Source organism: Aspergillus lucknowensis, assembly GCF_044049455.1.
Source record: "Aspergillus lucknowensis strain CBS 449.75 chromosome Unknown BJX67scaffold_55, whole genome shotgun sequence".
Classification (NCBI taxonomy): Eukaryota; Fungi; Ascomycota; class Eurotiomycetes; order Eurotiales; family Aspergillaceae; genus Aspergillus; species Aspergillus lucknowensis.
In genome coordinates, this window is record NW_027263599.1 from 105,415 (window position 1) to 119,346 (window position 13,932).

Here is a 13,932-nt window from a genome sequence, read left to right on the forward strand (position 1 = left end):
TGCCCTATGTATCTTCATTCCCTCCGTGTTTCGGGACTTTGGGAGGCTTGGAAGTGCCTTCACAGAAGAAACCATGCTGTTATCGGACGGAGTAACAGGATATTTTGTGCCGAAGGTGCCCGTTAGGGCTACAGGCTTCCCCAAGCATCGGGTTCGTTAGGTTCCTATTCCCCAGGAAGGCAGAGAAAGCATGCGGCGGCGACGAGGACTTGCGGCCTCCTGGAGAGCTACCGCCGCGACCACAGCAGCTGGCTCTGGCTGGAAGAAGTCAGTGAACACAGCGCAAACAGAAAATGGAAGAACTTACGGCGCTGCAGCCCGGAGCCCCGCGGTGCATTGAGCGGTACCTGTCACGGACGTTCCCCCGAAAGAACGAGGCAACAGTGCAGACCCGCGAAACTACAGCGGTGGCACGCTCGATTAAAGTGGAAAACCCGCTTCGGGGGTCTTCCTCGGCGTCGAGGAGGGGAGGGGCTGCCGCCGCGCTTGTGCCGAAGACGACAAATCTTGTTGGTTGCGATGTTATCGCCATTGCCTCGATTAGCGCCCACGATAACGCAGCCAAAAGGTACCGTCCAGTACTGAGCATTCCTTGGTAGATATTCGGATTCAGCGTGCATGATGCTGCCGGGGAGTTTTTCATTTCGGAGAACCACTCACACACAACAGCTGTGCCTGACCGATTGCGGCTTGTTTGTCGTCACGGTGCGATTCGGTAGTCGTTGTATTACCGTTCGTCGTTAGCAGATGGACCTTCGGTGGCATTAGTGCTTTGCGTGAGATTGTCGGCCGTTATTCGCTGCTCGAGATGCCCTAATTTATCTGACCGCATAATCATGACCCAACGCGTCATAACTATAGGGGCTGGCACTAATCTGCAGTTGCCAGGAGATCCCTACTCCTACAGTAGGAGGTAACTCACCCGCAACCCTGATCCATAGTGGAGTGTAGTTGGTTGGCACTTGCATTGCCAGGGCCGGCAGATCTTGGAACCAAGACAGTAATCCTTGCCTGATGAAGATAGCGAGGACGATCAAACCGAAGATACAACCGCAGACCTTACATTCGTTGCACAACCAAGCAGTTTCGATTAGGCGCAGCTAACATGATCGCCATCTATAAAGTTCGACTTGAAGTCGGGGTTAACCTCAAACCGACCGATCGACGTCTGTTTTGCGCCCGCTGTTGTGTGTTCTGGGCTCTTGAACCCGCAACTCCTCACAGTTCGAGTTGCAACTTTGGAATGTTGTCTGCCAGGTCTCTATTAGTACAGACTGCAGCAGGGCTGTAATAACTGTGTCGAGGAATACGCACCTTACCCAGTCCAACATTATTGGGGTCGTCCTGGGTCATAGAGGTTCGCAGTATACCCCGGGTTATAGGCCGCGTTATGATCGTCACAAAATCCAGGTAGCCTCCGTGAGGGTCTTTCCAAATTTTTCTGGTCAGTGCCTGCTCCCGCCGAATTTCGTGTAGCCTAGTATACTCGATTAATCCAGGTGTGGCATTGGGGAGAAGGTCCTCACATACATGCCGGGCGTAATAATTTGGCCTTCCAACGCTCTGATTTCGAGATTAACAGACAGTCTCGTACATCACATTGACGAAGCCATTTCCTCCTTGATAGATCGGTCAACCAGGCGATAGCCGTAGATTTCCTTCTCCTGTCCAATGCGCCGAATACGTCCATAAGCTAGGGTCTCGTTGTTGGAACTGGGCTGTGGTTCCCAGAGCAGAAGCTTAACATCATAGCCCCGTTCCAGTAGGCCCCTTACGATCCTGTCAGCCGTACCCCATTGTCTTAGCGGCTTCGATAAGACTGTTTGGTGCTCGAAATGGGCATGTTCCATGGACCACAAGGTAGAGCGTCCTTCCCGCGACCAACGCCAGCTTGAAGCACTAGGTTCGGTAAGTTGGGGAAGCAATATCCAGCACGCAGACGATGGAATTTCGACCCTTTCTCTCGGTTAAAGTCTTGTGTTCGATTGTCGCAAAGTTCGAGCATCTTCTCGCCGGCCTTTATCGACTGGAAAATGGACTGCACTTTGTCGGTTTTCTCCCACTCGGCCTGGGTGCCCTCAAAGTCCTCAAGGACAACTTGCGATTTATTTGTTTTTGTTCGAGCACGGCCCCCACAGGTAGAGTATTGTGTCAAAATTGCAACGCGAAGGTCGAAGTGTAGGCGGTACAGCCCTCGGCGGACGCCAGCGCCCACCCCTCCTCGAACCCATTCCTGCTCAGGATGCGACTTCAAGGACCATAGGCTTCCGGGGATGTCTCCTGGAATGCAGATTGAGAAAGCATTCAGGCGTGGGCAAGGACCGACAAATTTGCTCACTTTGGCGCAGCGAAGGCAGGTAGCAGAGCCTGGTCTCTGCCAGAAGGTAATTACCTCTCCAGAACTCTCGTCTTATTCAATGTTCACCTTGTATAGGGACCACATGGCCCCTTTCGTTGTTAGCCCTCTCGCTCCTCCAGCATACGGGCTGGATCCACTTACTGCAGGCCGCGAAGAGTGGGTGTACGAGTGCCACTTGCTGCGCTCACTTGGTGCAGCTGGGCTTGAAAACGCTCCTTTTGCGGCCGTCGAAAGGGCTGCTCGGAATTCACCTACTTCAGACACAGCCAAGCCAGCGGGGTCTCGCTGGTGTAGTCAGTTTCGCCGCATATCCCACACCGTTCCTCTCGCCTCTTCCTCTTTCCGTTCGGAACCACTGGGCTGCCTGGAGGTGGATTCCTCCTGCCTCCACCACGACGGTCTCCAGGAGGCATGCCACCACGAAAGCTAGCGGTGCACCAGAGACGCTGCTGGCGATCAAGACTGTGATGACGTAGGAGGGTCTCGCTGTTTGAAGGCGACGTCGGTAATCGAGTCGGATCATACTTTCGGTCGCCATAATTGACGTAAGGTTCGAGGCCCGTTCGGCGAGATCGGTCGCTGAGGACAACTCAAGTGATTCCGTGGAGAAATTAAACGTGGCACAGCAGTGTTAGCAGCTTCGCACAACGGGTACAGCGATACTTACCTGCTGCACTTATATCGAACTCTCATATCATGACAACCTAATCAAGGAAGTAGAAGACCTCATTTTCCTCATGAGTGCGACATAATTCTCCAAGGGTTCGATTGCCCTTCGCAGTCAACCGGACAATGACAAATCGATATTTCCGTTTCCGAATCGACAAACTGGCCGTGGGCCTGGTGATGTGCTGCTCACAAACTGGTATCACGGTAAGCGCACAAAACCACAGAAACACTTTGTTCTTGTTGGTAGTCTCATATAGACCAACGAAGAGACATTGACGTCAGAGCCCTCGATTTTGGCAGCATGGACACCTCACTTGTGCCGATTGGCCTTGCGCTCGATCATTATACCCTGGAGGAGACAGAGGTTTCCGTCCGTATGGTCCACAAAATATAAATGAGTGGCACCCCATGGTGCAGAGTTCTCCTGCCTAGGTACAGGTTTCGGCGATATTTTGATAGCCTGAGCGCTCCTCTTGTTTGTCGTTCCGAAGCTCGAAGGATGCTCCGTCGTAGATAGGTGGAATCCAAGTTATCGTCAGGGTTGCGGACTCTAAACGGGCCATACCGGTGCATGGTCATGAATGAGGTCGATATTGGGTGAGCCTGGTTGATATAGGCCAACCAGTTTGGGTCGGAGTCGGCCCCGGTGACGTACAATTCATTCCCTTCCCATCCTGGGAAATGAGGACTCGTCTTCCATTTCCCGATCAGCAAACGATTCTATAAATGTGGTCTGGGGTACGTACCTCTGGGGCCTTGGGTACTGCTGTATCCAGGCTACGAGCATACCCGCCTCCTGCATGCTTACCGACGGCTCATGAGACCTACGTCTGTTTCATCTTGCACTCGACAAGTGCTTTTATCTTCCCAGACTCCACAGTCTGCTACTGGTAGAGAATGACTTGCTCATTTGTCTTTTGGATCATCGCCGACATATCAGGGTGTGGAGGAGGAGGCCGGCGGCAAGGCAGGAGGGGGGAAAACCGGTTGACGGACAATTGGGGAGAAAGAGGAAGATGGAGAGAAGAGGGGGAGGAGCGCCTTTAAATACTGCAGATTCAAAGAGCCCAGGCTGCTGTAACAAACGGAGGGAATGCATGATGCCCGTGGGCGACCTCGTTCACATTATTAGGGCTAATTTCCTTCACAGCGCGCCCCACCAGCTTATTCACCACGTCGTTAAAGGCCCGACATTCAATATTCTTTACAGATTCAAAGCTATCTTTGGCTGGCCAATTCTTACAGCTATTTCATTAATTCAGACAGAGAAGCTATACCACGCCGTTATGTTGCTTGTAACGTTGTGTCTTGGCTCAAACCCGCCGGGCACCCTATATGCATTTCATTCCTCCGCGAAATTACTGACGCAGTATACAAACGGGCGAACAAAAATCAGCCAAGTCACCGTTCTCAGTGGCTACTTAGAATCAGGGTAGTATCTCAGCCGTATTCTGCGAATCCTAGTCGTGCTCTGAAAGTCTTCTTAGCTGCGTATTTCCTAGCTCTTTCTATCGAGGCACTCACATATTGCTTCTTACAGACTTCACCCACTTCCAATTCCAACTTAATTCCGCCGCAGCGTCGAAAATCCTTAAGGAACCCCTTCTAGACCACGCTCTTTGAAACCCGTGAGTTTCCAGGTACGTCCCGGCCCAGAAGTAGCCAAATGTTGCGGATTTAGGTGGTTGAGTTTGTACCTGACGCAAACGCAGTGTAGATGTTCCGTGGGGGGCCGCGTGAGCAAGGTTTGGCAGAGCAATCTAGCCCCAGGGGACGGGGACGCAAGGACAATTACCGAATAGTGACGTATGGAAGAAGAAAGTTGGGGACGAGGGGAGTCACAAGGAAGGCGAGCTGAGAAAGACTCAAAAAATAGCTGCGCCTTCAAACGGAAGCTATCTGCTTCTCGATTGGGATTTATCTTCTCTGTTCAAAAGTTCCCCTCTCCTCTGAATACTTCCCCTTCTAGCGGCAGCGTTCTACAGTCCGTCGGACTTTAGAGCTGATATGAAGCCTTCAAATGCAATACTCTTAGATTTCCTAGTAGCTAGCACTCTTGCGCAGAAGCAAGGCTCCAGTTCATTCTATCTATGACATGTGTAGAAACGGATAGCTAGTAGTACCAATCATCCACGCCGATAAACTGCCAATCCTCACCCTCAGACTCCGACTCTGTCTCTGTTTCATCATCGTTCTTCCCGTCCTCCTCCTTCTTTCCGTCTCCTTCTTCCTTCTTCACATCTCCCACATCACCCTTATCATCACACATAGCACTCATCATACTCAAATACCAACGCATCTCCAAAATATCCCAACACGGCAGCTCAACCCCCTTCGACCAAACACAAGTACTCCAAAACTCAACAACGTCCCCCGTACGGACAACATCCCCGTTACGATAATTGAAAAGGCCCCAACCAAGCTGTTTCCCCGTAATACTCCTCGGCTCAGAATTCCCACAGGGTAACCACGAGAACTCCGCTCGCAACGTATCCGAATCCCTCCGCTCCATAGGCAACGGCCTCAACGCGAACCGGCAATCCCGCCAGTACGCGTGTGCCACGCGCGAGAGTGTAATCAGGTTCGAGGTACTCAGTGTATCGGTGTCCCTCGTGGCGCGGTACCACCGATCGACCCGGGCGTCTGTGAAGAAGCGGCGAAGGTAGTTCCAGAAGTCGTGCTCGGCGTGGTACCGGGATACAACGGGGGGCAGGATATGTGCTGTTTGGATGGTGTTTGCGTCGAGGTGGGGCCCGTTGGTAATGTCTGCTTTTGTGACGGTGCAGGCGCTCAGGTCGCGGATTTTGCAGAGGGCTCGGGTTGTTGCGATGTCGTCTAGCCCGTATGCGCCGTGCTGGGCGTGGTATGATTCGAGGGTCGTGGAGTCGTGGAGCCCTACTCAGATTAGGGCACATTAGTGGCCATATAAAATTGACGCGTTTGTTTTGCTGACGATCGGGGCTTACATTTCTGCAGTATCTCCTTCGGCTTTTGACTATTCAACAGGTCGACAACAGTGGAGGGGTAATTTTTCGCGGCCTTCACCAGGTCATGCAGTTTCTCGATGTCGGCGAGCCGGAAGAAGGCCCTTCCCGCTGGGTTGAACGGCTGCTTGAAGATGCCGGAGTTGTCGACGATGTCCCGGATCAGGGGGTCGCGCTCTGGCTCGACGAACCCGGGGCCGATGTTCATTGTGGCGTGGCGGTGCTAGAATCGTCTGAACGAGAGCTTGAAATCAGACGAGCTCGAGAACGAGAGAGACGTCTGGTCTTGAGAATGAGGGAAAGGCAGTTGTTTACCGGGTAGTAGTGAATACAGAAGGGGTGTTACTAGGGTGAAGGCGACAGACATTGAATGCCCGAGTGAATGACGATGCAAGCTGCTGAAGCTCTCTCTGCGAGTCACAACTGACGTGAGAACCTTATCCAGAACCTTAGATGCGAGTTCCGGGCCTCGGGGTCATTGTATCTAAGTTTGTGAGGCGTAAAGCTTATATCAAGCCCTCGGCTTCGTACCATCGTCCGGTCCCCTGGAGGGCACGTCTGGAGAAAGTTTTTGGAAGGCGAACGCCATGACAGCAGCAGTTTTTCTCCCAACCTACAGTTCCTTATTGACACCTTGATCACCCTAGTGAGTCCTCGAGATAGATTGTTGGAACAGAGGTCGAACTGTGAGGGTAAATCCATGCACGACCCATATCCGCGGCACAGTATGCAATGATAAACGCGTGACATTGTACCTCTACCAAGTGTAACGACCAACAGACTCAAAAGCGCGTCTTAAAGAAATGAATGTCAACTCCGTTTAGCGAGAGGGATATGATTGAGGATCTTCGTGTCTGGCACTCTAAGTTATCCCATCAACGCAGGCATGGGACACATAAAGTGTGAGGAGACAGCCCAGAGAACGACAGTTACAGTATCTGTCCTCCAAAGCAACCGAAACATGGACGACGACAACCACCAGCAGTTGAGTTTGCGAACTTCTAAAATCCATCTGACAATCCTGGCCGTCACCCCACGCCTGCTACACCAACCCCTCCCATCCCAACCGCAAACAACCAACTACCGGCAAACGAGCAGTCTACACCTTCCCCATCCTCAAATCCCTCAAATAAAGCCCAAAGTACGTCCCGACCAAACAAGCCGAGAACACGTACGGCCATATATCCCCACCACCACCACCACCACCACCATACCTCTCCCACACAACCACCACATCAACAGCAACACTCGCAATCAATTGCAATCCCCCCGTCCACGGCACAAACGGTCTCACGACCTGCGCACCCCCGAAATACGCATACATAAGGACATGGTGGAACGTATTGAGCGCCGCAAAGACACGCCACGAGCCACCGGCCGGGTTATTCAGGAAGCGGAAGAAGGTCAGGTAGGGCGTTGTCAGGTGGTGAAACCCGAAGTGCAGACCGATGTGGCCGCCCGAGGCGGCGACGAGGAGGATGTCGAGGAATTCGTAGAATTTGGAGACGTGGTAGGTGTATCGCACGGGGAAGGCTTTGTTGTCGTCGTCGTCGGTGTTGTTGGGGGTTGTTGTTGTTGTTAGTGTTGCTATCAGCATGAGGAGGGACATGGTTGCATAGAACCAGCTGTTGGCTTTGATTACCGCCCTTGTGCCGGGGATGGGTCCGTTGGTGCGGACGTAGAGGTGGATGAGGAGCCATGTTGAAGCGGAGAGCACGGAGAAGGTGCCGAGCTCCGGGAGGGTTGTAAGGGGGACCATCACGTTCGTGAGACCTTCTTTATGGTCTCGTTGAATCAGCAGGGGGCAGCGGAGGGAATCCTCGTATTTATATCCAATTCGTGACTCATCCTCTCCGAGGCGAGGACAAGGATCCCTTGCGACAAAAACAAGACAAGGCTGAGGAACAAAACCCCCATGATCATCATCCCCAGACCATTACGAACCACGACCAGCGAAACTCCTCGGGCTCCAGTAATAGATTCAGAATACCAGGAGCTAAGGGGGTCGGGAAGGTCCAGCGCAGCCACCATAACAATATATTACACTGCAGTCTTCGGTAATGATGGAAGGACAAACTTGTGACAACTATAGTCATAGCCAGTATATTGTAACGCGCTGTCTAAGCCTTTTCAGTAACCGCTTGCCTCATCACAGCATCCAAATGTGGTGATACCCTGGAAGCCCTCTCAAAGCGACGGAGGTAGTCCACAATGTCCTCAAAACCTAGTTCCTCAGCCCGAACCAGCGGCAACCGTCCTTTTGCGTCAGGGATCAGTGGATCAACACGGCCACACTCCATCAGAGCTCTAACAAGGCCTAGTCGCCCAGCCCAGACGCACCGAAGCAGCGGCGTCCTCAACAGCCGGTCTTTTCGATTGACACGGTTCACATCGACCCTTTCGATCCGAGCGAGGACCCTCACAACTTCCTCTTGGCAATTCCGTATAGCATCCAAGAGCGGGGTTTCTCCGTCCGAATCCTCAGTATCGACATCCGTCCTCTCTAAGCCCGCAAGAACTGCCACAACTCGATGATGGCCTTTTCTCGCTGCGATGCCGATCGGTGTCTTATCCCATGCATCCTGGATGTTTACATCAACCTCTGGATAGCGCACTAACAATTTGACTATCCGCGCATGGCCATTTCTCGCAGCAATCCGCAATGCCCCTGGCGGGTGGGGTTCTGAGACGTGATCAGGGCTCTAAAAGCAGAATCCAAAATCCTCACGATTTCTTCTTTTCCCTGAGAAGTGGCCTCCGACAGCAGCCTTTCTCCCGCATTATACGTGTTCGAATCTGTGCCGAAGCCCTTAACCAGATTTTCAACAATCACACTGTGGCCGGACGTTGCTGCGAGCCAAACTGGGTTCAGCTTGACATCATCCAGAAGACGTAGGTCTTCTCGGCGGCACATTAACGCCTCCACAACCGCGCTGTGCCCATTTTTGGCGGCGATCGCGAGAGGGGTGTATCCATCGATATTCTGGAGATTTAGTTCGACACCGCCCAAACTCATGAGATATGGGACGACATTATCGTGGCCATTAGCAGCGGCAATCCAGAGAGGTGTAGCATTTTTCTCATCCCCTTGACCTAGATGGTATCTGACATCAGGGATGGCCACGACGGCCTTGACGGCTGGGAGATTGCCCTTCGCAGCGGCGACCCAGAGTGGCGTGCGTTGCTGTTCATTGTACATTGTAGCGCAATTGCACCTGGAGAAGCCGAAGCATTCAATGACACCTGCATCAAAACATTCAGCTGCTGCATGCAATGCCGTATTTCCATGATCATCCCGAATTTCTATCCCCAGCTCGTGCCACGTGAATAGCGTATGTACATCCTCTTCAAAATCACGAACAATTGCGAGCCCGGATGATGTTTGACCCCGATGATCTTGAAACGGTATCTTCAGCGTCACAAGTCTGGCTGGAACTGTTGGTGAACTCTTCAAAATGGCCACCTGTAACAATGAGGTGAGCGTTCGGTAGCCTTCTTCTGCATTTGGCTGGGCCGCCGCCGACTCTAGAAGAATCCTCGCGGCGGAGGGGTTGTCCGCTTCATGAGCTCGAAAAATTTCGACATCGCGGGCACCACGTTCCAGCAACAGTTTCACCATGCTGACATGCCCGCGTTCTAGAGCATGCGAAAACAGCGTTCGGCCTTGCGAGTCGGGTGTATTTGGATCCACTGTAATCAGCAGATCCATCAAAAGTTTCTCCATGACCTTATTTCCGAGATCCAAATGCGATATATGCTCTTGCCACCACGAAGTTGCATATCCATAAAAAGCCAGCGGAGTGGTGAATTCAATCTTGGAAGGACCCCCCAAAACGTCCATTAGGGTGTGGCCGATATTTTCATCCACGCCCTTCCTCGTCCTCAGAAGTTTCAATGCCAGCTTTTGGGGTTGTCCGAGAGAACACATGGTGGAACTGATTACCGAAGACGTCAGGGCTTCGGCACGAATATGAGGGGTTTTGTTCTTGGATACCTGTTTCGAGAAGACGCCGTAGTTGAGAAACGTGACGATTATCTCCGCCGTTCGCCGATATGCACTTTCCAAGTCAAAATGTGCATGCCCACCAGACGCATCAAGCAGAAAAGCTTTCGCGCTGTGATGTATCATCTGAACGTTGAGAGTTTCTTCATCAATGGCAAGGAGGCAACCACAGCACGCCAATGTCGCACGTACGTCATTCAACAGGGTCTCCGGATTCCAGACAGTGTAGCCTGGCTTTACACTCAGAGCTTCTCTCATCTCCTCCGTCGTCAAGGGACGACGAGCAGTTATCACCAACTCTAGAATCCTCGTCTGGTACGCTGTACTAATTGCCTTTGACTTTTCGAGGATAATATTGTATATGCCGGAGAGATCGCGTGGAAGGTGAGCTATCGCCTGACGGATATCCGCATCCGTGTGCTCCATGCACAGCGCCTTGATTTGCAAAACCACCCATAAGAACATGCCTTCAGCGCCACGTGAGAGATGATTCTGGATCTCGAGGACGAGAAAGGGATCGCGGACAGTCAGTCTTCCAGTCTCAATGCATTTCTGAAGCTCTTCGTTAATATATTCGTCGATATCCGGGTTCTTTTCTGGGATACAGAATGTAGTGATGTGCAGCAGATCGTACAGTGCAAGTGGGCGCATATTCGCAGGTTCAGATCTAAACGAGATGCATAACGACAAGGATATGATCCCCTGGACCTTTCCCAGGGTGGCGAGGATAAGTTCTCTTTCTTCAGCATCACAATGGCCCAGGCCATCAATAATGAAATATGCGCGACGATCCCCGGGGATAATGTGACGGAGCATGTCAAGTAGTCCATCAAGGCCGACAACTTGAGTCCGATGAACAACTTCCCAGGCATAGGCAAGATCTGTGGCTGGATACAACAGCTGCCGTATCAGGGATCCGATTACAGTGCGAGCCGTTAAGCTCTCGCTAGTGTCATGTTGGCAAAAAAAATAGGCTATCGTCGTCTCTCTGGCAGTCGCAAGACTAAGATCGTCAACCATGTTGGCTAGAAGGACAGACTTGCCGGATCCTAGCTTGCCGGTACATACCAATGTACACGACTGGCTCTGTTCCTTCCATGCGGCGTAAATTGTGGAGTCATTTAGGAGCCTGGTGTGTCCGAGCTTGCGTGTCTGCTTCCAGGAATTCTCATGGTCGTACACTGAACAGGCATCAAGGATGCGTTTCCTCGCCCGCAACGTCTTTGAGTGCGATAGCTCTTCGGCTTGTTGGGTAAAATGTGATCGAAACCAGTTGTTTCTGGCAATCTCGTCAGATGTTTGTTGGGCGTTAAGCAAATGAACCTCTTCCTTTATGGAGGTGGCCCAAACTTCGAGATCTGACTGGAAGCTCTCCAGCCTTGGGTCGGCGAGGGTAGATATCCATTTTGAAAGCCCCGACTTCTGGCTCAGCTGGAGCACATGGTGGAAGAGGCGAACAACGACGATATAATACTCCAACATGTATGACCTAAGTGTACCAGACTTTAGAAACATTGCGCCCATGGTCTGGTATCGCGGTGCCGAGCGGCCGACGGCCATGAGCATGAATGACAGCCGCTCAAAATAAGCTGAATATGTGACAACTGACTGCAACTTGGTTGGCTTAGAGGTCACATAACGCCACAGGGGACTATGGGACGTACCAAAAGCGTCATGCGTACAAGCGACCATACGCCGCACGCGAGTAAATTCTGTGTCCCACCGAGAACAACGTCCCCCAGAGCCGCGAACTGCTGCACAGCTTGCAGAATATTGGTCAAACGAGACCCAAAGCATCGCCCGAGTAGACCGCTTTCTTGGTTGATCTCGGCCGTGACCCGCATCACATCGCGAAGAGTGGGTGTACTAGTGCCATTTGCTGCGCTCGCTTGGTGGGCTCGAAAATGCTCCTTTTGCGGCGTCGAGAGGTCTGCTTGAAATTCTGAAATGGCCCGGCCGAGACGAATCTCGGGTTTTAAACGTCCAGCGATGGCAAGAGCGGTTGACATCTTTGCGTGCAGGCAGGCAAGCAGGAGTAGGAAGGAAGTTCAAAAGGAACGAGGAAGACGCGGTTGAAGACAACCGGTGAGGCGAGGCTCAACCACGAGGCTCACACAGGACCAGCACACCCTTGCATCGCTTCAGCCAATAAAACAAAGCTATGAGGCGCCGGCTCGATGGCAATTGAGAAGCTGTATGAGGGGTCAGTGGTCAAGCCTACCAACAAGGACAAGCACAAAGCCCAATCTATAGACCATAAAAATACACAGGAACTCTACTCCTTCCTCGAAGCCACAGCCCAGGTATAACTTCTCGCCGTATACAACGCACTAATCCCCAGCCCCAACGCCCCAAGCCCGATCGCAAAATATAGCGCAGAGCGATACCCCCGAAGCCTCTCTGCGGCAGTTTCACCATGCGTAATCTGACTCTCAATCGTGCCCGCGAACCCCAGACTCAGCGAGATACTATAATTCACAACTGTGGTCACCAGGGATGCCGCGAGGCCCTGATGTTCCCTCTTCACCGCATTCGAGAGCATCAGTGTCGCCGCGGGGAAGGACATGTCCATTCCCCAAGGGATGACGATCAAGGAGACGAATGTGAGGGCCCAGTATGTCTGATTGACAGGGGCGATGGCGATCAGGATCGTACCGAGGGTGAATGCGCTGAGCGACATGCACATTATCCACGCCGGTCGGACGTGGCTCATTAGGTATCCTGTTGCGAAGGCGGCGATGAGCCCGGATATACCGGGTGGTATGAATTGCGCTGAGGCGAGGAGAGGCGTTAACCCTCGCGAGTCGTGGAGGAAGCGCCAGCTGTAGAAGATCCAGGTGCCGAAGCAGCCCCATCCGGTTGCGACGCAGGCGAGGACGAAGGAGACGTCCGCGGAGAAGGCATGAAAGGGGATGAGTGGGTGTTTTGCGAAGCGGAATTCGATGACGAAGAAGGCGGCAAGGAAGAGCGCGCCCACTATTAAGAGGACTATTACGTAGGGTTCGCTCCAGGAGACCGTGGGCGCTTGGTTCCAGGCAATGTTAACGAGGACGAGACCGGTTATTCCTGTGAATGCACCGGGGATGTCGAGTGACGTGAAAATAGGGTCCGCCGGCCTTGTGTGCCGGATTGGCGCAATGACGAGGTACGCGATTGCAGCGCAGACAACGGACACGATAGCCATTGACCAGTACGTCCAGGGCCACCAGGCGAGCTGAGAGAATAGGGCCGCAAAGACGGCGCCGATGATTGCGCCGTTGGGGGCGGTCGCACCAAACAGGGCAAATATCATGCCCTTTTTCTTTCCGGGAGGGTAAGTGGCGCGGAGGATAGCGAGGCCATTGGGGAGGAGCATCGCAGGGCCCAGGCCTTGCAGAACACGAGCAAAAATAAACAGGATATGATTCGAGTATACGCTGAGTCCAGCGACAAGCGACCACAGAGCCAGCCAGAGGAACCCTATAACGAACATGCGCCTGTACCCGAATAAATCTCCACAGCGGCCAAAGACCAGGATGAATGTTCCAATAGTTAACGAATAACCCGCCAGAAACCAGGCCAGTTCGCCAGGCTGCGTGAGGCCAAAGTCCGCGCCCACAATATCAAGAGGCGACAAGCAGATGCCAACATTGGCCTGTGTGATGAACTGGGACATGCATACTATGGTGATGAAGGCGATCTCCCGAGGCAAAGAGAATGAGTCCGCAAGTGATTGGTTCGTTTTCACGGGCTGAAGCTCATTCTCCTGCCGTTTTTCCTCCATGGGGACGTCCATCGCGAGGACAGAGCCTTGAGTTGAGATTCGGGAGATGAAGAAAAGATTTTGCGAATGGATCCACCGTTGACAAGCACGGAAGATACGACGCCGCCCAATTTAAATCTGACCAAGCTGGCCGCCGGCCGCGGCCGTTCCAATT

At 52.6% G+C, this 13,932-nt stretch overlaps 6 protein-coding genes across 6 annotated transcripts; 1 reads left to right on the top strand and 5 right to left on the bottom strand.

Annotated features, from left to right (window-relative positions):
* Positions 1 to 156: 156 nt before the first annotated feature.
* Positions 157 to 643, bottom strand: BJX67DRAFT_384928 (uncharacterized protein; the record flags this gene model as incomplete). The annotated part of the gene is made up of 2 exons (XM_071033757.1): positions 157 to 258; positions 308 to 643. The coding sequence occupies 2 exons, from the start codon at positions 641 to 643 to the stop codon at positions 157 to 159; spliced, it is 438 nt and encodes a 145-aa protein (XP_070882162.1).
* A 4,498-nt stretch (positions 644 to 5,141) lies between these two features.
* Positions 5,142 to 6,220, bottom strand: BJX67DRAFT_384929 (uncharacterized protein; the record flags this gene model as incomplete). Its single annotated transcript, XM_071033758.1, has 2 exons — positions 5,142 to 5,923; positions 5,995 to 6,220. The coding sequence occupies 2 exons, from the start codon at positions 6,218 to 6,220 to the stop codon at positions 5,142 to 5,144; spliced, it is 1,008 nt and encodes a 335-aa protein (XP_070882163.1).
* Positions 6,221 to 7,111: 891 nt separating this feature from the next.
* BJX67DRAFT_384930 (uncharacterized protein) lies at positions 7,112 to 7,771 on the bottom strand (the record flags this gene model as incomplete). The annotated part of the gene is made up of 1 exon (XM_071033759.1): positions 7,112 to 7,771. The coding sequence occupies one exon, from the start codon at positions 7,769 to 7,771 to the stop codon at positions 7,112 to 7,114; it is 660 nt and encodes a 219-aa protein (XP_070882164.1).
* A 150-nt stretch (positions 7,772 to 7,921) lies between these two features.
* On the bottom strand, positions 7,922 to 8,189 carry BJX67DRAFT_364422 (uncharacterized protein). Its single transcript, XM_071030187.1, has one exon. It carries the CDS (start codon positions 8,106 to 8,108, stop codon positions 7,935 to 7,937), a length of 174 nt encoding a protein of 57 aa, XP_070882165.1. The 5' UTR covers positions 8,109 to 8,189; the 3' UTR covers positions 7,922 to 7,934.
* Position 8,190: 1 nt separating this feature from the next.
* BJX67DRAFT_364423 (uncharacterized protein) lies at positions 8,191 to 9,018 on the top strand. The gene has a single exon (XM_071030188.1). It carries the CDS (start codon positions 8,224 to 8,226, stop codon positions 8,545 to 8,547), a length of 324 nt encoding a protein of 107 aa, XP_070882166.1. The 5' UTR covers positions 8,191 to 8,223; the 3' UTR covers positions 8,548 to 9,018.
* Positions 9,019 to 11,881: 2,863 nt separating this feature from the next.
* BJX67DRAFT_364426 (MFS transporter) lies at positions 11,882 to 13,849 on the bottom strand. The gene has a single exon (XM_071030189.1). The coding sequence runs from the start codon at positions 13,788 to 13,790 to the stop codon at positions 12,291 to 12,293; it is 1,500 nt and encodes a 499-aa protein (XP_070882167.1). The 5' UTR covers positions 13,791 to 13,849; the 3' UTR covers positions 11,882 to 12,290.
* Between the last annotated feature and the right edge of the window lie 83 nt (positions 13,850 to 13,932).

Bases quoted from the DNA above. Each gene is read 5' to 3' on its own strand.
- BJX67DRAFT_364422 (XM_071030187.1), bottom strand. From the start codon at position 8,108: ATGACTATAGTTGTCACAAGTTTGTCCTTCCATCATTACCGAAGACTG.
- BJX67DRAFT_364423 (XM_071030188.1), top strand. From the start codon at position 8,224: ATGTCCTCAAAACCTAGTTCCTCAGCCCGAACCAGCGGCAACCGTCCT.
- BJX67DRAFT_364426 (XM_071030189.1), bottom strand. From the start codon at position 13,790: ATGGACGTCCCCATGGAGGAAAAACGGCAGGAGAATGAGCTTCAGCCC.